At 42.6% G+C, this 23,317-nt stretch overlaps 1 protein-coding gene across 1 annotated transcript; it reads right to left on the reverse strand.

The window, feature by feature from the left end:
• Window positions 1–201: 201 nt before the first annotated feature.
• On the reverse strand, window positions 202–23,003 carry spty2d1 (SPT2 chromatin protein domain containing 1). Its single transcript, XM_029668822.2, has 6 exons — window positions 22,449–23,003; window positions 21,799–21,913; window positions 20,004–21,674; window positions 16,673–16,835; window positions 16,242–16,319; window positions 202–1,211 (listed from the first exon to the last, which is right to left on the reverse strand). The coding sequence occupies exons 1-6, from the start codon at window positions 22,506–22,508 to the stop codon at window positions 1,112–1,114; spliced, it is 2,187 nt and encodes a 728-aa protein (XP_029524682.2). The 5' UTR covers window positions 22,509–23,003; the 3' UTR covers window positions 202–1,111.
• Between the last annotated feature and the right edge of the window lie 314 nt (window positions 23,004–23,317).

Here is a 23,317-nt window from a genome sequence, read left to right on the forward strand (position 1 = left end):
TTATTTGCTTTCAGTATGAAATTAATGCTATTTTGTCCTATAAAAGGACGAGAAATTATAGTTACATTTCTATTTAAATTAGCAGTCAGGCTGCTAAATTAACAAATAGGATCATATTGTTCTAGGGATTAAAATATAACACGGGGGGGAAAAACAGCAAAGGCACACCGCAAAGGCAAATGAAAACCATCAGCCAACAAGTTATGTCAAATCTTTTTAACAAGAAAATAGCAACATATTTCATGAAATGTCTCTGGCAATGTCTCTTTTTCTCCATAATTAAAGGGGCAATCTGCAGTTGCTACATACATTTTCTGATTTATAAATTAATGATATGTACCCACTGATTCTTGAGGAATATGCCTCATGAGTTTAGTGTCATAAACTGTCATATCCACACAGAACACAAAATATAAGCTTGTTTTACTCCAATGTTTGGAAACAAAGTAAATGTAAACAAACACTATATAGAATCAAAACATGGTTAAAACTATAATTTTGATATCATGGATGGCCAGCCCTTGCATCCATAGCCTATGAATTTGAGAGTGGTTACATTTTTCCAGCCCCATCCCACAGTATTTACTGAAACAAGAGGTGAGGACACCGCTTTATTGTTTCAACTGCTGACTGCCCCTTTACATTAAAGAAGAATACATTTAAAAAATGGACCAGTGGGTTTTTTGGTTCTGTATGGGGAAAAATACAACATGATTGCCATTCACAACTTGGCAAGGCAATCACACTTTACATGATAACTCTGTCATTTTCTATGGGTTTCAAAAATAGGTCATAATCGATATTATATTAAATCATCTCTCTGCGGCTCAGTTAGGAATAGACTGAAAGACTTGATAGTGCAACCCTGCACCTTTCCAACGGGAAAAATAAATAATGTAACAGAAGCAAGTGGCTACTGGTCTGACCACCCCATTCCACTCCAGGGTGAAGTTTTCCCTAGGTGCAGATTTAGGATCATCTTCCCCTCCCCCAATCCTTACCACTAGCGGGGAAAATGCTAAACTGACTCAGAAGCAACATCTAGGGGCAAATTCACCCCCCCCCCACTCCAGGAAATGGCTGCATTGTGTTTGTGTTAAACTTAGTGTCCTCAAACTTTTTTCCGTTTCGCATTCATTGACATTTTCTTTTTCATCTCTTCCTCCTCCAAGCGCAACTCTTCCTCATCCTCCTTGATACCCAGGCGTAAACTGGGAGAAGTGGAGAGAAAAACAAAACAGAGAAGACGTGTTAACACATGCAGACAACCACTGTCTAGCTTAAGTGGGCTTCCCTTTGTTTCTCGTCAAAGATGGAACAAGGGATTTTGTTTCTAGGGCTTCAATTTGTTTTCTTCCTCTTGGCCATATTCTGTTTGAGATCCTCCCCCTCGTCTCTCCTCTTCCTGATCTTCAAAGACAGCCATTTTCAGGCTTACAGGACAGGGTGAGGCACAGGGGGCATAGCACAGGAGAGCAGAGACAGCGCACACACAGAGAGGCAGAACACAGGAGTGAGTGAGTTGAATCCATGATCTGGCAAAAAAGCAATGGACTGAGGGAGGCAAGTTTTGGTTCTGGAAGGCTACAGTGTGTGCAGGCTTTGGTTTCGAACCAGCCCAGCTGTAACATACCTGATAAAACGTGTTGACATCTAAAAGGAACACTACAGTTAGTGGATTATTTGAATCAGGCTAAAAACACTTGCAGCCCTCCAGGACCTGGGTTGGCCAGCCCTGCAATAGACAAACACTTCCACCTGTAGGCATTTCTCTGTGGAACCCTCTACCACGACTGTAGTAATGACAATAGGGCTGACCCCATTTAATTGAATGGTCAACAGATTTTTTTTAATGGTGCAGTTGCAAATGGTTTATTTTATGGCACATGAGAAGCCTGTCTGATTCCCGCCTGTCTCAGTGGACTAATACACTGCGGAGGCGGCAAACTCCATCGGTAATGTAAGGCACGCCTGCCAGATTCGCCTTGGCACGCCAAGCAATTTGATAAAATGGAGAATGAGAAAATAAGTTTACATTGGTTTTCCATAATGGCTACTGCTTTGGACCTGACACCATTTGTGAAGTATTCCTTAGGCCTACAGTATATGCGTGAAGACAACTTGTATTGGGTATAATTTAAAATGTTGCAACAAGGGGAGTGTGGCTAAAATGCACAAGGTGTTTCTCTCTCCAGAATGTGCTCTCTCCCGCCATTCATTGTTTCATAACTTTATTTTTTGAATTGTTTGCCTTTTGACTGTTAGTGTCTATCAACTCCCCATTACCAGTAGAACATTTACCATTAATCACCATTTCTTTGTTTGGTTATGGTAATTTCTGTTAATGCATTCAATATATTATTACAGTTGGTAACCATTTAGATTGTCAGAGTGGACATGTTGTTTGCGGAGCTCACAACCTATACTACACTTGTGAGAAACAAGTCTGGGTTTATTTCATTCCATTTATGAGTTTTGTCAATTTATTCATTGTGTTTTGTTTGGACCACTCCTGTCAATGTCGAGGGTGAGCACCTGATTACGCATAGAATATCCAAGATGGCGTATATCCAAGATGGCGTAGCAGTAGTTGTCCTGTCGTATCGTCTCTCTGTAAATATGGTCTCTTTTTCGTTTTAGATATTTTTTAGATATTTTTTTCTTCGCATATCCTTAAAAACATTTTGCTAAACCTAAAGCTTCCAAATACTCTTCTGCAACCCGCCAATGTAGCTACTTTCCTAAAGTAGTTATATTTACTTCGGAACCGGACCCTCTCAACTGAAGCATCAACTAACCAGAGCATAACGGACCTAATTTTTTTTTTTTACCCCCGGATTCCCACTACAAACAGAACATTCTTCAGCTGGATCCTCGCAACTAGCTATCGAGCGAAACAGCAACCCTGGTTGATTACTCCTGGCTAGCGTTTCCACCCACGTAGCTTGAAGCTAGCCCGGCCAGAGCTCCTAGCATACTCCTGGGCTACAATACCTTGACTACGACCGGTCTATCGATATCACTGCATGAAGAGGAATAAACAGACTCACCCCATCGCGACGTCCTCCAAAGGCTAACTCTCTAGCCCTCGCTATCTCCTTGCTTGCTAGTTCGGCACGCTAACTGCTAGCTTGTTTAGCCCAGGTCCGCTAACTACTACCTTGTTTACCCCGGCCTGCTAATCTGTTAGCTTGTTAGCACAGGCCTGCTAACCGTCCCGCCGCGTCCCAAAAACGCAGTGGCCCATATGTACTCTATCTCTTCCCGATTTAAAAAAAAAAATTGTTTATACCTTCCGGAAACTTGCCTCACCCAATGTGATACGGAATCGCTATTATCTTTATTTTTAGAACACACTCAAGAACCTCCAGAAGCTAACCAGCTAGCTAGCTACAAGCTATTTAGTCATTGTTAGTTTTCTTAACCTGGATAACACTCGCCAGCCCAGCCCCCCTGCCCCATCCACCGCTGCCCCCTGGACTCTGATCACTTGGCTACATAGCTGATGCACGCTGGACTGTCCATTAATCACGGTACTCCATTCTGCTTGTTTGTTTTATCTGTCGGCCGAGTTGCCTAGTCAATGCCATCTCACCTGCTGTTGTTATGCTAGCTGATTAGCTGTTGTCTCACCCACTGTTTTAGCTAGCTTTCCCAATTCAACACCTGTGTTCACTGTATGCATCGCTGTATGTCTCTCTCAAATGTCAATATGCCTTGTATACTATTGCTCAGGTTAGTTATCATTGTTTTAGTTCACAATGGAGCCCCTAGTCCTATTCCTCACACCCTGATACCTCCTTTGTCCCACCTCCCACATATGCGGTGACCTCACCCATTACAACCAGCATGTCCAGAGATAAAACCTCTCATCATCACCCAGTGCCTGGGCTTACCTCCGCAGTACCCGCACCCCACCATACCCCTGTCTGTGCATTATGCCCTGAATATATTCTACCATGCCCAGAAACCTGCTCCTCTTATTCTCTGTCCCCAACGCTCTAGGCGACCAGTTTTGATAGCCCTTAGCCGCACCCTCATACTACTCCTTCTCTGTTCCGTGGGTGATGTGGAGGCAAACCCGGGCCCTGCATGTCCCCAGGCACCCTCATTTGTTGACTTCTGTGATCGAAAAAGCCTTGGTTTCATGCATGTCAACATTAGAAGCCTCCTCCCTAAGTTTGTTTTACTCACTGCCTTAGCACACTCTGCTAACCCTGATGTCCTTGCCGTGTCTGAATCCTGGCTCAGGAAGGCCACCAAAAATTCAGAGATTTCCATACCCAACTATAACATCTTCCGTCAAGATAGAACTGCCAAAGGGGGAGGAGTCGCAGTCTACTGCAGAGATAGCCTAATGTCATACTTTCCAGGTCCATACCCAAACAGTTCGAACTACTAATTCTGAAAATTACTCTCTCCAGAAATAAGTCTCTCACTGTTGCCGCCTGCTACCGACCCCCCTCAGCTCCCAGCTGTGCCCTGACACCATTTGTGAATTGATTGCCCCCATCTAGCTTCTGAGTTTGTTCTGTTAGGTGACCTAAACTGGGATATGCTTAACACCCCGGCAGTCCTACAATCTAAGCTAGATGCCCTCAATCTCACACAAATCATCAAGGAACCCACCAGGTACAACCCTAACTCTGTAAGCAAGGGCACCCTCATAGACGTCATCCTGACCAACTGGCCCTCCAAATACACCTCCGCTGTCTTCAACCAGGATCTCAGCGACCACTGCCTCATTGCCTGTATCCGCTACGGTGCCGCAGTCAAACGACCACCCCTCATCACTGTCAAACGCTCCCTAAAACACTTCTGTGAGCAGGCCTTTCTAATCGACCTGGCCCGGGTATCCTGGAAGGACATTGACCTCATCCCGTCAGTTGAGGATGCCTGGTCATTCTTTAAGAGTAACTTCCTCACCATATTAGATAAGCATGCTCCGTTCAAAAAATGCAGAACTAAGAACAGATACAGCCCTTGGTTCACTCCAGACCTGACTGCCCTCGACCAGCACAAAAACATCCTGTGGCGGACTGCAATAGCATCGAACAGTCCCCGCGATATGCAACTGTTCAGGGAAGTCAGGAACCAATACACGCAGTCAGTCAGGAAAGCTAAGGCCAGCTTCTTCAGGCAGAAGTTTGCATCCTGTAGCTCCAACTCCAAAAAGTTCTGGGACACTGTGAAGTCCATGGAGAACAAGAGCACCTCCTCCCAGCTGCCCACTGCACTGAGGCTAGGGAACACGGTCACCACCGACAAATCCATGATTATCGAAAACTTCAACAAGCATTTTCAACGGCTGGCCATGCCTTCCGCCTGGCTACTCCTACCTCGGCCAACAGCCCGGCCCCCCGCAGCTCCTCGCCCAAGCCTCTCCAGGTTCTCCTTTACCCAAATCCAGATAGCAGATGTTCTGAAAGAGCTGCAAAACCTGGACCCGTATAAATCAGCTGGGCTTGACAATCTGGACCCTCTATTTCTGAAACTATCCCGCCATTGTCGCAACCCCTATTACCAGCCTGTTCAACCTCTCTTTCATATCGTCTGAGATCCCCAAGGATTGGAAAGCTGCCGTAGTCATCCCCCTCTTCAAAGGGGGAGACACCCTGGACCCAAACTGTTACAGACCTATATCCATTCTGCCCTGCCTATCTAAGGTCTTCGAAAGCCAAGTCAACAAACAGGTCACTGACCATCTCGAATCCCACCGTACCTTCTCCGCTATGCAATCTGGTTTCCGAGCCGGTCACGGGTGCACCTCAGCCACACTCAAGGTACTAAACGACATCATAACCGCCATCGATAAAATACAGTACTGTGCAGCCGTCTTCATCGACCTTGCCAAGGCTTTCGACTCTGTCAATCACTATATTCTTATCGGCAGACTCAGTAGCCTCCGCTTTTCGGATGACTGCCTTGCCTGGTTCACCAATTACTTTGCAGACAGAGTTCAGTGTGTCAAATCGGAGGGCATGTTGTCCGGTCCTCTGGCAGTCTCTATGGGGGTGCCACAGGGTTCAATTCTCGGGCCGACTCTTTTCTCTGTGTATATCAATGATGTTGCTCTTGCTGCGGGCGATTCCCTGATCCACCTCTACGCAGACGACACCATTCTATACACTTTCGGCCCGTCATTGGACACTGTGCTATCTAACCTCCAATCGAGCTTCAATGCCATACAACACTCCTTCCGTGGCCTCCAACTGCTCTTAAAGGCTAGTAAAACCAAATGCATGCTTTTCAACCGATCGCTGCCTGCACCCGCTTGCCCGACTAGCATCACCACACTGGATGGTTCCGACCTTGAATATGTGGACACCTATAAGTACCTAGGTGTCTGGCTAGACTGCAAACTCTCCTTCCAGACCCATATCAAACATCTCCAATCGAAATTCAAATCAAGAGTCGGCTTTCTATTCCGCAACAAAGCCTCCTTCACTCACGCTGCCAAGCTTACCCTAGTAAAACTGACTATCCTACCGATCCTCGACTTCGGCGATGTCATCTACAAAATGGCTTCCAACACTCTTCTCAGCAAACTGGATGCAGTTTATCACAGTGCCATCCGTTTTGTCACTAAAGCACCTTATACTACCCACCACTGCGACTTGTATGCTCTAGTCGGCTGGCCCTCGCTACATATTCGTCGCCAGACCCACTGGCTCCAGGTCATCTACAAGGCCATGCTAGGCAAAGCTCCGCCTTATCTCAGCTCACTGGTCACGATGGCAACACCCATCTGTAGCACGCGCTCCAGCAGGTGTATCTCATTGAGCATCCCCAAAGCCAACACCTCATTCGGCCGCCTTTCGTTCCAGTACTCTGCTGCCTGTGACTGGAACGATTTGCAAAAATCTTATCTCCCTCACCAACTTCAAACATCAGCTATCTGAGCAGCTAACCGATCGCTGCAGCTGTACATAATCTATTGGTAAATAGCCCACCCATTTTCACCTACCTCATCCCCACAGTTTTTATTTATTTACCTTTCTGCTCTTTTGCACACAAAAATCTCTACCTGTACATGATCATCTGATCATTTATCACTCCAGTGTTAATCTGCAATATTGTAATTATTCGCCTACCTCCTCATGCCTTTTGCACACATTGTATATTTACTCCCCTTTTTTTTCTCTACTGTGTTATTGACTTGTTAATTGTTTACTCCATGTGTAACTCTGTGTTGTCTGTTCACTCTGCTATGCGTTATCTTATCCAGGTCGCAGTTGCAAATGAGAACCTGTTCTCAACTAGCCTACCTGGTTAAATAAAGATGAAATAAAAAATAAAAATAGAAGCAGGCCTTTGGCCTGTGCGCAAATGTAGAAATGTGTCTTTAAAAAAAAAAAAAATTAACCTTAACTAGGCAAGTCCTTTGGGGATTTCTGATAGTATTTATGATTGTCTTAACCCACCACCACTAAACTGTGGAGCTTCTCAAAGTAAGTTTTTCTTCACCTCAAACAAACAGCAAGTAAACAAAGTGTGTTTTTACATCTGAGAATGACAATAGTTCCTCACTGTATTTGAAAACGAAAGGGAGAGAGATGGAAAGAGTTAACCACTGAGCCTTGGTGTGAAAGGGAAAATGACAAGCTCCGATCCAGTGGACACACGTCATAAAATACCCGATTACTTCTTATCCCTTGCGCAAATAAGGCTGTGTGTCTGGAGCTCACTAGGGCAGGAAACTCTGAGGGCCCAGAATAGTGATAGAATGTTGCAAATTAAGATCGGTTTGAGGTCCTACTCATATCTTAAACATTTGAACTGGGGACCGATGCCTATCAGTGAATAGTTATATCCCTTGGAATTACACAACCTTTTTTACCTCAGATTGGTGATGTTAGTATAAAAGTTTATAGTCAACATGATGACAAGATTAATTACATAAAACAGATCAATATCTACTGTTGATTTTGTCATATACGCTGGGGGTCGCAGAACTTACATGCTGACCACACCACTTGCATTGCAAAATGAATGTATGTTATTCAACAATTGCAGCGCCACAGCGAGCATCTGCGTGGCCAGGTGCTATAATAAAAGTTGGTTCAATTTGTGTCGCTCAACGCTCTGCAAGTCCTGCCTCTCAAATCTCCTCATTGGTTTTTAGGATCATATACCCACGTGGGTGATTGTAAAGATGAACTGACGTCCACAGTCCAGTCAGTTGTAGTAATGCACTGAAAAATGTGGTTGCTAACCATTATATAAAGTCCAAAGAAGAAAAAGCCTTAAGGTAGGAGAGATGACGAGAAACAAATTCGGTTTACTGTTTTATCTGTGTATTAATTGTCGGAGTAGAGGACCTTGTGCATTTCAGGTAAAATAACAACCCAATGTTAATATACCAGGAAATATTAGCTAACAACAGCAAGCTAGCTAAATTGACAAATGTTTAATGCTTTTTGACCGGGCCCCAAATTAATATAATTGGTTCAGAGTTTATTTTGATATTTCAACCTGAATGTCCTGATCGCTTCTGGTGTGGGTGAACAAAATAACACACAGGCGTTGGTGCGAGTGTCCGGTTTGGTCAGCATGTTAGAACGCAGCTATAATTTACCTTACCTCACCTCGCTCATCAACTCATCCCTGACCGCTGGCTACGTCCCTTCTGTCTTCAAGAGAGCGAGAGTTGCACCCCTTCTGAAAAAACCTACACTCGATCCCTCCGATGTCAACAACTACAGACCAGTATCCCTTCTTTCTTTTCTCTCCAAAACTCTTGAACGTGCCGTCCTTGGCCAGCTCTCCCGCTATCTCTCTCAGAATGACCTTCTTGATCCAAATCAGTCAGGTTTCAAAGATTCAACTGAGAGCTCTTTTACATTTACATTTACATTTAACATTTGAGACTGCTCTTATGACCTCAGTGGAACAGTAGTGCATCTAAATCTTTTCAGGGGAGGGGGTGGAGGCCCTCCACACTGTCTCTTCTCTAAAGCTAACTCTCTCTCCTCTGCTCTCATCCTTCTAGACCTATCGGCTGCCTTCGATACTGTGAACCATCAGATCCTCCTCTCCACCCTCTCCGAGTTGGGCATCTCCGGCGCGGCCCACGCTTGGATTGCGTCCTACCTGACAGGTCGCTCCTACCAGGTGGCGTGGCGAGAATCTGTCTCCTCACCACGCGCTCTCACCACTGGCGTCCCCCAGGGCTCTGTTCTAGGCCCTCTCCTATTCTCGCTATACACCAAGTCACTTGGCTCTGTCATAACCTCACATGGTCTCTCCTATCATTGCTATGCAGACGACACACAATTAATCTTCTCCTTTCCCCCTTCTGATGACCAGGTGGCGAATCGCATCTCTGCATGTCTGGCAGACATATCAGTGTGGATGACGGATCACCACCTCAAGCTGAACCTCGGCAAGACGGAGCTGCTCTTCCTCCCGGGAAGGACTGCCCGTTCCATGATCTCGCCATCACGGTTGACAACTCCATTGTGTCCTCCTCCCAGAGCGCTAAGAACCTTGGCGTGATCCTGGACAACACCCTGTCGTTCTCAACTAACATCAAGGCGGTGGCCCGTTCTTGTAGGTTCATGCTCTACAACATCCGCAGAGTACGACCCTGCCTCACACAGGAAGCAGCGCAGGTCCTAATCCAGGCACTTGTCATCTCCCGTCTGGATTACTGCAACTCGCTGTTGGCTGGGCTCCCTGCCTGTGCCATTAAACCCCTACAACTCATCCAGAACGCCGCAGCCCGTCTGGTGTTCAACCTTCCCAAGTTCTCTCACGTCACCCCGCTCCTCCGCTCTCTCCACTGGCTTCCAGTTGAAGCTCGCATCCGCTACAAGACCATGGTGCTTGCCTACGGAGCTGTGAGGGGAACGGCACCTCAGTACCTCCAGGCTCTGATCAGGCCCTACACCCAAACAAGGGCACTGCGTTCATCCACCTCTGGCCTGCTCGCCTCCCTACCACTGAGGAAGTACAGTTCCCGCGCAGCCCAGTCAAAACTGTTCGCTGCTCTGGCCCCCCAATGGTGGAACGAACTCCCTCACGACGCCAGGACAGCGGAGTCAATCACCACCTTCCGGAGACACCTGAAACCCCACCTCTTTCAGGAATACCTAGGATAGGATAAAGTAATCCTTCTCACCCCCCTTAAAAGATTTAGATGCACTATTGTAAAGTGGCTGTTCCACTGGATGTCTTAAGGTGAACGCACCAATTTGTAAGTCGCTCTGGATAAGAGCGTCTGCTAAATGACTTAAATGTAAATGTAAATGTAAATTTATTTTCTCAAATGGCACGAATAATTCGGGGCGGTCTCTCTGTAAGTCTCTGGCCACACACCAATACACAGATTTGACCGTCAACTATCACTTAAATAGCAGCCAATCGTTGTCACTGTTGATATCCTATGGTGGGTTGTGATTCGTTGTGGTTTGTAACCCTTTCCGTGATGGCAGCTTCCGAAATCAACATTCGCCATTCCAAAATATAGATTGAAGCGTTCTACAAATTCTCATTTAATCAACCATGTATAGGTTATTCCAAGTTTCCGTGTGACCTTCGTATAATGTATGTTTAAACAGTGCATTCAACCCAAACGTTTTGTCCCAGTTCTATTGATTTCAATATGTGTTTCAATATGTAATGATATGAGTGATTAACAGAAAAGTATTGTTAAACTTACTGCGTTGGTGATCCACTTCAATCAAAATGCTGTCATCTACAAGTTGTCCTCTACGAGTGATACATAAATTATTCCCAGATTCTGTCGTTTTCGAACTGTGCTAGTTTTAACAGGACGTGCAAACGGATTTTCCCCCTCTTGCTCTATTGATTTCAACAGGATATGAGTAATTGACAAAACAGTGTTGTGTTTCTCTTTCGGCGACCCCCGTATCAAAATACAATACTATGAAATGTAGCTAACGGTCTTCTGCAGCTTCTCATCTAACCAGTGAGGTAAAACATATCTTCCATTTCATGTCTTTTTAGTTGTGTACAACCAGATTTAATCAATATAAGTGATTCATTGCCACTTGTCAAAACAACCAGGATTTATGTGCTTGTGACAGTTTATAAGGTGCTTGATTAAAAAAATACAAGTAACATTATAATTGCACATTTGATCATTGGTTTTCAATATATCAAACTGTTTCTGCATATTGGTTATTGATTTGGACAAGTTAAAGCTGTGTTTTGGCATAGGGCTATTGATCAATATCTTTTGGAAGCAGTGACAGCATGCTTTTCAACTTAAGTTTTAGGAATATAAAACTTTACTTTCAAAAATAATTTCCAATAGTTTTGTAATCAGTTAAAAACTGCTGAATGAGTCAAAAAAAATGCTGTGATTGGTGATTTCTGATATCATCAAAATCGGGTTTGCCCTGTCTCTAACAAGAGCTTCATTGATACAATGTTTCAAGTTCGTTTCAGATAAGCGGAGTAGAGAGATGCGATTGAAAGAACATGAACTGCCATCCGTAAGCAACATAATTTCTATGATTTAAAAAAAATGGATAGTTGCTACCTGTAATGTTTTGGTTTGTAGGCTTTATGTAGGATATTTGTACTTAGTTAGCAAGGGAAGTTACTTGCATCGGTATATAAGCCTACAGCGCATTCGGAAAGTATTCAGACCACGTGACTTTTTAACATTTTGTTACGTTACAGCCTTATTCTAAAAAGTATAAAACACCCAAAAAATCCTCAATCTACACACAATACCTCAATGACAAAGCGAAAAAAGTTTTTGAAAATGTATCACAAAAAAAAAAAAAACTATTACATTTACATAAGTATTCAGACCCTTTGCTATGAGACTCAAAACTGAGCTCAGGTGCATCCTGTTTCCATTGATCATTCTTGAGATGTTTCCACAACTTGGAGTCCACCTGTGGTAAATTCAATTATTGGACATGATTTGGAAAGGCACACACCTGTCTAGATTAGGGCTGTGGCGGTCACGTCATTTCATCAGTCAGCGATTGTCAAGCAAATAACTGTCAAGGTAAATTACTTAATTAACAAACACATTTAGCATCGCCTGGCTTCCATTACATAGCCTACAAGCCACTGACTTAGGAACATCTACATTTTAAAAAGTCTGAAATCCATATAATATACCCTATACCTTCACAATAAATATATTATATATTTTATACCAGTCTAAACAAGCATGATATGAAGAAAATATAGTTTATTTCAGAAGAACAGAATAGCCTACTTTGAGTTTTACTGTTTTACATCATGATGTGATGTTTTTCAGCGGCAGGGACTGAGATACTAGTCAGGGTTCAGGGAAAGATAAACAGGGCAAAGTACAGAGAAATCCTTGATGAAAACCTGCTCCAGAGCACTCAGAACCTCAGACTGAGTTGAAGGGTCCCCTTCCAACAAAATAATGACCCTAAGCACACAGCCAAGACAACTGAGTGGCTTCGGGACAAGTCTCAATGTCCATAAGTGGCTCAGCCAGAGCCTGGACTTGAACCTGATCGAACATCTCTGGAGAGACCTGAAAATAACTGTGCAGAGACGATCCCCTCCAACCTGACAGATCTTGAGAGGATCTGCAGAGAACAATGAGAGAAACACCCCAAATACAGGTGTACCAAGTTTGTAGCGTCATACCCAAGAAGACTTGAGGCTGTGATCGCTGCCAAAAGGTGCTTCAACAAAGTACTGAGTAAAGGGTCTGAATACTTGTGTAAATGTGATATTACTGTTTAAAATGTTTAATACATTTGCAAAAATGTCTAAAAACTTGTTTTTGCTTTCTCATTATGGGGTAGTGTGTGAAGATTGATGAGGGGAATTAAAAAACATTTTTTAGAATAAGGCTGTAACGTAACAAAATGTGGAATAAGTCAAGAGGTCTGAATACACTACATCTCTGTGTTCTGTGCTAAGTTCTTTAGCTTCTCATGGCTCACGGTGTATTATACAATGTATCTATTGTGCAGAGGCGGGCGCTCTTGCATTAAAATCGAAATAAAATTGTATTGGTTGTGTACACATTTTGAAGATGTTATCGCAGGTACAGGTAAATGCTTATGATTCATTTGAACTTTTAGATTTGTATGATTTCCATTTAGATAGATTTTAGATTAACCACATGGCAAAAACATTACTATAATTGAAATGAAACAGTTCCATGAAAATGTGCGTAGAGCCCCACAGTGGAGGTGCCATAATACCTAGTAGTCAAACAAGGAAATGGTTCCAATCGTTTTTATCCACCATTCAGTTTTCCCCTAGGGAATTATAGAAACACTTAAAATAAGTGCCGTGTTTCGTTTAGGCTTACCCTGGCGTGACGTTTTGATAACCATGTAAATCTCTCTCGGACAAGGTGACTAATATATTGATAAAAGTCACCTTGTCCTTGAGAGATTGACACAGCTATCAAAACGTCACTCCGGGGTAAGCCTAAACGAAACACGGCACTTATTTTAAGTGTTTCTATAATTCCCTACGGGGAAAATGAATGGTGGAAAAATGATTGGAACCATTTCCTTGTTTGACCGCTAGGTTTTATGGGCATTATGACTCATACTGGCGTATTCTATATGAAAAGAATGGGCATGCAGATCAGTAGAAATGGTCATATAAATTGGAAATTGATGTAGCCTATTACCGGCAACTTCAGGAGCATAACAGCACCATCTAGAGGATGGGAATCGGGCTGTTGTAGTGACCACTTTACCACCACACCAGCGGTCACGAGTCATGAAGGCAGTCAAATTCCATGTGACTGTTTAGTCGTGGTAATTAGTCTTCTCCAAGCTCTGATGCTGACGATGGTCATTAGTAGCCTACCAAACTTGCTAACTGCCTGGTACTCAGCATTATATTGTCCCTCTAATCACTCTGGCATCAATGCAAATGCTTTCGAAAATCTAATAAACACTTCATGAGCTCATGTTGCGCAACATTTCTATACGCTTTGCAATTGCGGGAGATAACAAAGTGATGGCCAATAATAAAGAGGAGGATCCCATCAGCTAGGCCTAGTATATTTATTTCTCAACTTTCCTAAAATTAAGCACATTGCTTATATTTACAACAGGTGTGTAGCCTACCTGGCTGGCATGAAAATAAAACACGGGGAAAAGCATCCTCCATTCGCTATTTAAGTGCATTTTTATTTAACTAGGCAATTTAGTTAAGAACAAATTCTTATTTACAATGACGACCCACCCCGGCCAAACCATCCCCTAACCCGGATGACTCTGGACCAATTGTGCACCGCCCTTTGGTACTCCTGATCACGGCCGGTTGCGATACAGCCTGGGATTGAACCCGGGTCTGTAGTGCCACCTCTAGTACTGCAATGCAGTGCCTTAGACCACTGCGCCATTCAGGATCCCTGCATAGATGACATGTATTTTTCCCGCTGCCCCTGTTTTGATACAGGTGCATAATAATGATCCATTCTAAATCTTAACAAATGTCACATTATTTCGTATATGTAAGGACCAGATTCAAGAATAGTCTGATGGGTGAAAATATTAGCCTATCAATTCTATATTATCACTTGTGAATGATACCCAGCGTAAGAAACAGTGTTTTTTTTGCGACTTGTTCTAATCGTAGTCGCACACCTCATGTAGCCTAGCCCATAGGCCTATATGTTTTAATAAGGTTTGCATCACAACTAAAGTGGCCAAATAACGTCTTAAAATTAATCACATTAATCCGCTTCACAAGGGGTGTAGAGCCTAACTGGCATATATAAGCAGTGCGTGAGTTTCAAATTTGGGGAAGATAATTGTCACCATAAAAATGCACATTTATAATAAAAGCATTACAAGAGGTCACTTTTGATAATGGTCTTTTCCGCTGATAGAACATTTGCGCTTATAGCCTACTACAACGTGAATGAGAGACTATTGGAGTGTGTACTAGAGGTCGACCAATTAATCGGAATGGCCGATCGGAAATCGGTATTTAAAAGGAACCACCAGCTTTCATATGTTCGCATGTTCTGAGCAAGGAACTTAAACGTTAGCTTTCTTACATGGCACATATTGCACTTTTACTTTCTTCTCCAACATTTTGTTTTTGCATTATTTAAACCAAATTTAACATGTTTCATTATTTATTTGAGGCCAAATTGATTTTATTGATGTATTATATTAAGTTAAAATAAGTGTTCATTCAGTATTGTTGTAATTGTCATTATTACAAAAAAATATATATATATAAAAATATATATATATATATATATTTTTTTCTTTTTTATATATATATATAAATATATTTTTTTTTTAATCGGCCGATTCAATCGGTATGTATCGGCTCTTTGGTCCTCCAATAATCGGTATCGGCGGTGAAAAATCATAATCGGTCAACCTCTAGTGTGTACAGCCTGTGCAAAAAAAACAAAGCAAAGCTCATGCCTTTCAAGCAACTTTTTTCAAATCATCATTAGAGCCTCATCATGCAGCCTTACAATGTATGAAAAATCTAAACATATAGCCCAACGTTTGTAAAATAACGAATGTTACATTAATTTATAAATTAAGCATATCGGGGTACCTATTTCTTTGTTAACCGGCGCTCAACACAGAATAGCTGCATGTGCGCACTCCCTCAAATCGTTGAGAAAATATCCTTTCTATTTTATTCAGCTTTGTTCAATTTAATTCTTAATACTACAGAACAATATAAAATAATGCCACAGAATTCTAAGCAAATCTGATAAATGAACTAGTATAGCCCACAGCCATTTGGCATAGCCAGATCAGGACCTAACATAAGGACAACTCAGAGTATGTTATGCTTTGCTTCTGAAATAGACTACATTTTCTTCATATCATGCTTCTTTAGACCTGTGTAAAATAATGGATTTATTGTGAAGGTGTAGGCTATTTTACATGGATTTATTCAACATTTTAAAATGGCTTGTGGAAGCCAGGAGATGCTAAATGTGTTTATGTTAATTAACGGTAAATTACCGTGAGACCGACAGTTATTTGTTTGACAATCACGGGCTGACGAAACTGTGTGTAATATATACTCAAGTAAGGTGGACACAATTTAACACTCTGTGGGTTTGTCAATTGTCATAAAGAGAACATTCTAGTGCCGGATCCAAACCCATAGCCCCTTCTCCTGGGATATTAGCAGATTTGAAAGGGCATAATCAATTTAAACAATAGGTTGATGGGTACACCAAAGGGGTAGGGACTAGGGGTTGTTTTTGGACCAGTCCTAGAACACCCCAGTGGTCTCATCTCCCCTCACCAATGGCTTACCTCCTAGCCTCCTCTTTTTGCTGGTCTCTCCAACTGCTCTCCATGAATTTTAATGCATAGTCACTCTCCTCTTTGTATCTAGGGCAGAAAAAGCACACAAAACACATTTTGTGGAATGGAACAAACCACAAGCTACACCAAGTGGTTTTGTGTGACTTCAAAAAGCTTAAACACTGGTGAAATGCAGTTAACTGGGAATTTCAAACAAGAGGACATAACTATAGACAACCTCAAAAACAGCCATTACATTTCTAGGGTTATTTGGAGAAAGCCTTGACAGTGTGTGGGTGTATGTGCTTCTAGGTGGTTTAGGGTTAGAACTGGTGTTAAAGGTTAGGTTTTGGGGTTAGGGTTCTGGAAAATAGTATTTTTAATGGGAATCAATTGTGTCCCCACAAGGTTAGTACAACCAGACTGTGTGAGAGCCTTACTTGGTCCGGTCGTAGCCAAAGATTTCCTTGATGTGTTTGGAGACTGTGTCTTGGTCCTCCCCTTCATCGTCAATGAAGTCCTCCATCTCAGAGTCGTACTCCTCGTCCTCCTCGTCCTCGTACTTCCTCTTGTAGGCCGAGGTGATTGGTGAACGAATCGGGCCTGGGGAAAACAGGGGTGTATTCATTAGTGCACACAGTGGTAAAACATTTTGCACAATAGCAACACCTTTTGCAACGGAAAACAAAAACAAGTGTTTATTGGACAAATCCAGGTAGTCCCTTCCCGTTTCGGTCCGCTTACTTCCTAGTGAACACACCCTGGAAAATGTGCCTGTGTAAGAGAGGTCTAGGACGGGGAAGGGAGGCTGACTATTGGAGCTGGGCAATATGTACAAAAGTACACATCAAAATCCATTTACTGAATTATCATACTGATACATTTAACGGTACATTTTTAATATGTATAAGCACCAGTTACTTTTTAGTGGGACTTGCGACAGCAAACGTCCCCACTCTAAATCTTTCATACTTCTGACATAGTTATTCTTTGGAACGCTACTCTTCTTATGCCGTTTAAGCTAGAAAGGCATTCAAACTTCCAAAAGTGTAGACCGGCCTGGAATACTGTGCTATCATACAACTGATATATTTTATACTTTTTAAACTATAAAGCTTTTTTGGAGACTGTTATTCCATGTCGTGAATCTGTTATTCAATGCGTTTCTAAAGGATTTTATCAGTAACGTCAAATTCAATGTTTCTTAAAAATATATATTATATTATATATACACACATACATTTTCATTATACCTTAAGTGCTGTTAAAATTCAAAATCAAAAAAGCTAAATGATCCTTGGCATGACCATTTTATAACAATTTCATATAGCTTAAATATATTTTATTTAGAACATTTATTAATTTGCCCATGTTAATCATAAGACATGAACAAAATGTATCAGTGATTCATATTTTCCTGCAACCTTCTGAAATGGCACACACATGACCCTGTCTGTGTGTTAGGGACATCTGTCCAGCAGAGGGCGGTTTGCTATTGTGCCACAAACAGTCATCTGACTTCGTTGATAAACGTTATGTGGACATGTTTAGGGACCATAATATTGATGTGTGTGTTGCGCATGTAGAAAAATGTTTATTTGCCAGTTAGCTAGCTAGCTATCATAGACATGGTTTGCCAAGTTAGCTTATAGATTTATTTGTATTTTTTTTTTAAATGGACAACACTAGGATCATTACAGATACTAAAAGATACTGATGAACACTAAATCTAAAGTAGTTGTTGATTATAGGACAAAAGGGTAGGGCTAATGAGGGCTAAATAATACAATTTAGGCTAATTAACCTGCTGTAGCTAAAATATTTATGTTTTGTGCATGAGAAAAAAGTACAATTGTCTCATTTGCAGCTCCATTTTGTCCACAAATCTATTGGTTAAAGGCGAGTATCCAAAAATTACATTCCCATAAGGATATGAATGTTTGAGGCATTGTTTTGATTGTTTGTCTATTGTATTCCAATGTGTGAAAATATTCAAATGTGACTTTCTCCCCTTTTCTTACGGAATACCACTACATGTACCCTCACACACAATTATAGTATTTGAACATAGGGTCTGACACACACACTTTTCTTTCCTAACAGGTCCAAAGAACAATCCCTATCCAACTACATATATCAGACAAAAATCATGTCATGAACATTTCCTCCAAATTCTTTCACTTTTCTTTGTTTATAACTTAAAGTTGATTCAAATTAAACCCCCTGGGGGCAGAGGTGCTCCAAGGGAAGGGGTGCCCATCTCCTGCCAGTGGGTCTTTCTTCCAACTGGGCTGGAGGAGGATCAGAGAGGACTTCAAGAACATCCTGCTATTGTTCAAACCATAGTGATAAAATACTTTAAAACACTTTAAATTTACAACTTCACTTGTGTACTCCATTATTACAGTTTTCATATACTGTCGTATTCTAGTAGGAGAGTGTATAAAAGTGTAGTTGTCAGTGATTATTTCTGATGAAATGTGTGATCTAACTGCCCATTCATCAAAAGTAATAAGGTTGATATAGTAGTCTATCAAAGTAATCAGACCAATTACTTTACTAAATGTTACTGACTATGTTTAACTGCTTCGCTTAAGTAAAACTTTTTCAAATTATTCTACTACCACAAAAACACTTAAGTCCCACAATCTTTCATGGAAAATTACCATAGAGTTTAAATTACCATTAAAACTACTACTATTTTAAAATGTTATCAATTGTCCTGTTAGCAATAGCCCATATTTTTTGTCCTGTTAGCAACAGCCCATATTAGAAGACGTTGTCCTCTTTCCTTCTAAAACCTCACATTCAAGTAAAAGCTACTTTTTTTTAAAGACTTCAGTAAAACGGCCTGGATAAAGTAATCCTTCTCCCCCTCCCCCTTAAAAGACCTAGATGCACTATTGTAAAGTGGCTGTTCCACTGGATGTCATAAGGTGAAAGCACCAATTTGTAAGTCGCTCTGGATAAGAGCGTCTGCTAAATGACTTAAATGTAATGTAAATGGTCGGTTTAGTCGGTGTTGATCATTTTCAGTTGATCATCCAAGCTCTACTGACCATTCTAGATGATCATTGTAATTGACTACATATACAACAGTATGTTGCACATCATTCTTGAAGTATTTCTCATCCTATGGGCTGGTTTCCCAGACACAGATTAAGCCTAGTCCTGGACTAAAAAGCATGCTCAATGAAGATTCTCAATTGAAAGTGCCTTTTAGTCCAAGACTAGGCTTGATCTGTTCGGGAAACCAGCCCCAAGTGAAGTATATTTCGATACAGTGCCTTCTGAAAGTATTCATACCTGTTGACTTATTCCACATTTTGTTGTGATACTGCCTGAATTAAAATTGTTTAAATATATTTTCTCGCCCATCTGCACACAATATCCCATAATGACAAAGTGAAAACATGTTTTTAGAAATTTTAGCAAGTGTATTAAAAATGAAATACAGAAATCTCATGTACATTATTCACGCCCTTAAGTCAATACTTTGTAGAAGCACCTATGGTTGTTTGCACTGAATCAGGTCCTCATCAAGGATTTGCCTGTTTTTGTCTCTATTCATTATTCCCCAGATTTGCAGTGCTCATGTCTTCCACACAGCACTGCACGCCAAGACCCTAGCTTTATTATCGTGTTTTTATCCCCCAAATGTGTTTTATATTAGTACTTGTTTATTCTGTATTGTCATGGAGTGACATCCTTTAATAAATATTTTAGATTAGCTTGATGTCAAGTGTAATATTTTCTCCTTCTGGTCCTTACCTTGAGGTCTCATCATTGAGCTGGGCTGCATGCCTGGCCTACTAGGTGGCATGCCTGGCCTACTAGGTGGCATGCCTGGCCTACTAGGTGGCATGCCTGGCCTACTAGGTGGCATGCCTGGCCTACTAGGTGGCATGCCTGGCCTACTAGGTGGCATGCCTGGCCTACTAGGTGGCGCTCCCCTGCCTCCACCAAAGGTCTTGGATGAGATGGTCTCGGCCACCAAAGTGCATTTGGGTCTCCCAGGCCCGGAGCCCATACTGCTGGCTGGCCGCCTGGGCACGGGTCCCCCACCCCCAGGCCGACTGGGTGCGTTCCCTGGAGGTCTGACCCCTCCGTCACCAGGGCGACCTTGGACACCACCTCCACCCGGCCTGGCCTGAGATGGCCCCCCTGGCCTGAGAGGACCGACTGCAGTGGGTCTCATCTGTTCGTTACTCGGTGGTCTTGCCGTGGAGCTACCACCAGGTCGTGCCGGTACTCCCTTTCCGGGCCTGGAGGGTCCTCCGGTGGGTCCTCCCCTCACTGAGCTGCCCTGGCTGGCTCGAGCCTGCCCCAAAGAGCCCCCTTGCTGTGGCCTGCTTTGTCCCAAACCCTGTGGTCTAGCCTGGACGGAACTCAGAGCTGTGCTGGGTCTCATCCCGGAGCTGCCGGGTCGCCCTGGAGTTAGTGAGGCGTTTCCCTTCCTGGGGGTGTTAAGGTCACTTGTGGCAGTGGGTTTGTGGCCTGCTGAAGTGGGCCTGGGTGTGGGGGTTTTGGCTGAGACCTGAGAGGAGGCTCCTTTGGTGGGGGCTTTTCTGCTTAAGGCACCTGACAAGCTGGAAGAGGAGCTCTGAGAAGGTTTTGCTTTGGACCTTTCTCTATCTCGGTCTCGGTCTCTGTCTCTGTCTCTGTCCTGAGACGGCTTGGCAGAACCATGGTGGCTTCTTTCGCTCGACGAGCAAGATGGCAGCAGGGGCTTTGGCTTCCTCCCCGACCCACTGGGGACGGGCCTCTCCGACAAGCTCTTGTGTGGCTGCTTCCCGTTCCTTACATCTCTGTCAGAAGTGCTTTTCCTTGAGGAGCTTGAGCTGGCCTGGGATTTGTCTCTTCCATCTCTGTTCCTATCTCTGTCCCCATCTCTATCTCGTTCTCTCTCCTGGGGTCTGGAGTCTCTGCTACCTTTATCAAGCCGCTTAGCCTTGCGTTCCAGGTCCAGCTCACGTATCTCATCGGCCGTCCGCAGCCTCTCCGGCTCTCCCTTCTTGCTCGGCTTGGCTTTCACCTCCACTGGCTCAAACTGCTTCTTCTGGGCCAGTTTGAGCAGCTCGGCAAAGTTCATGGGTAGAGGGGCGGGTTTAGGCGGTCCGCTGGGTCTCTTTGAGGGCTTGGAGTTGGGAACAGCCTGTCTGGGTATCTGGGGTTCCGGGTCCGGTTCTGACTCGGGCTCAGAGTCAGTCTGCGCGTATTCGTACGTGTCCTCATCATCTTCGTCGTAAGTGTCACTCCTCTGCTGCTCTTCGCCCCTCTCCCCCTTTGATCTCCTCTTCTTGGGTTCCTCCACCACAGGGATGCCGTTGTAGCCCCTGAAGTTGTCCTTGGTTCGAGATGCCATCGCTCGAGCCTTGCGGTCAGACTTTAGCTCCACCCTTTTGGCGAGAAGCCCCTCTTTCTTTTTCATACTCATGGCCTCTGTGGAAACATTACAACACATTTCAATTAACCCAACATTAGAATATTATATGCATCGGCATTATCAAGCAACATAATTTCAAACTACTTTACTAAATACAGATACATTGATTTAAAAACAAACCTTTCTTTTTACTCTCCATCTCTTGTTTCTTTAGGAAAGCCTGCACAGCTGCTGAGTTGACACCTTTCACTTTAGGGTCCTTTTTGGGTGGTCCAGTTTGTAAACTGTACCGCTTCTGCAAAAAATGTGAAATGAAAAGATCGATAAATATAGATTAACATGGGATGGTTAGTTGTGTAACCTACTAGTCGTTTGGGAAATTACTCATTAAAAAAACGAGTTGGGATACACAAGGCAGGCAATGATGCTTTTTTTGTTTATCACAGCCTATACATGGCAAAACATGATATTCTCAAACAAGGCTACAATAGCTGCTAATTATGTCCATAAATATGTCACTAGATACCTATGTGAATACATACCACCAAGTTTTAAACGATTTATGTATAGGTAACATAACTTATGCCATAAGGCTAAGTCCAAAGTTATAAACCCGGGTCCACCACTAGGCACTACCAACATGGTTAACAATCTAGAAAACATTCAAAACGAATGGCTAGCTAGCACCTATTCTGGCCAGCAATCTCGACGAATGACAGCCAACGTGGATGTCACTTAGCAGACATTGAGCAGACTAGTTAGCTAATTTACTGGTTGTAAACATAACGTTATATTTTTCACAAATATGTTAACAAAAGCTTTATTCTCACCGGTACGCTACTGAGGCCCTGGTTTTGGGAGGCGATCGACAAGACATTTTCGAAGTCCATGGTGATTTTTTTGCCAGGTGGTGAATGGTTAGCTAAGGTTGGGTGGACAGCTCAATATTCCCAGCCAGAATGAAAAGTATGACAGGCTACCTAGCTACTAGCTAGCTGTTTCCAGAAACGTCAACCATAACCAGGCGTTACATGTCTTCATAAAATACGACGGTTCAAAATGTAGTTGACTCACTTGCTAATTTGAATTTAGCAAAACGAAGTACCTATCTCAACCTGCTAAACAAGGCAGCTTGCGTTTCTAGTTTAGCTAGCCTCACTTGTTAGCCTAGCTAGCCACGTAAACCATCACTGGGAATACGTCGTTCTAATCAATTTCAAATGTGAACTACAAACACTAAAGTAAATTGATAACAACTAATTACGGCGAGGGAAAATAAAGTCAAACGAAAAGATAAAACGAGAAAAGACAACAAGTGTCTATTTTCGTGCTGCTATTGTAGCACAGATTATTTTAATTGCGTAGACCAACGTGAAACAGGCAAGAATAACTAATTACTTCCGGGTTGCATATTTTTGCGATGCTTCAGAATAAATCCTGTCCTGTACATTTTTGTAACTGTATAATTTTGGCGAAATGATTTAGCATACAAATACGTTCAAAGTATTTAGTTAAGATATTATTATATATAAACACTACCATTCAATAATGTGGGGTCACGTAGAAATGTCCTTGTTTTTGAAAGAAAGGCAAATTTTTTGTCAATTTAAATAACATCAAATTGATCAGCAATACAGTGTAGATATTGTTAATGTCGTAAATGACTATTGTAGCTGGAAACGGCTGATTTTTAATGGAA

The sequence above is a fragment of the Oncorhynchus nerka genome, linkage group LG9a (assembly GCF_034236695.1).
Source record: "Oncorhynchus nerka isolate Pitt River linkage group LG9a, Oner_Uvic_2.0, whole genome shotgun sequence".
NCBI classification, from domain to species: Eukaryota; Metazoa; Chordata; class Actinopteri; order Salmoniformes; family Salmonidae; genus Oncorhynchus; species Oncorhynchus nerka.

Excerpts from the sequence above, each read along its gene's own strand:
- spty2d1 (XM_029668822.2), bottom strand. The coding sequence starts at position 22,508 with ATGGACTTCGAAAATGTCTTGTCGATCGCCTCCCAAAACCAGGGCCTC. Across the intron at positions 16,836-20,003 it reads CTCAATGATGAGACCTCAAG|GCCCGATTCGTTCACCAATC; the intron begins GTAAGGACCAGA and ends TGTTTTCCCCAG. Across the intron at positions 16,320-16,672 it reads TTTGGCTACGACCGGACCAA|ATACAAAGAGGAGAGTGACT; the intron begins GTAAGGCTCTCA and ends TTTCTGCCCTAG.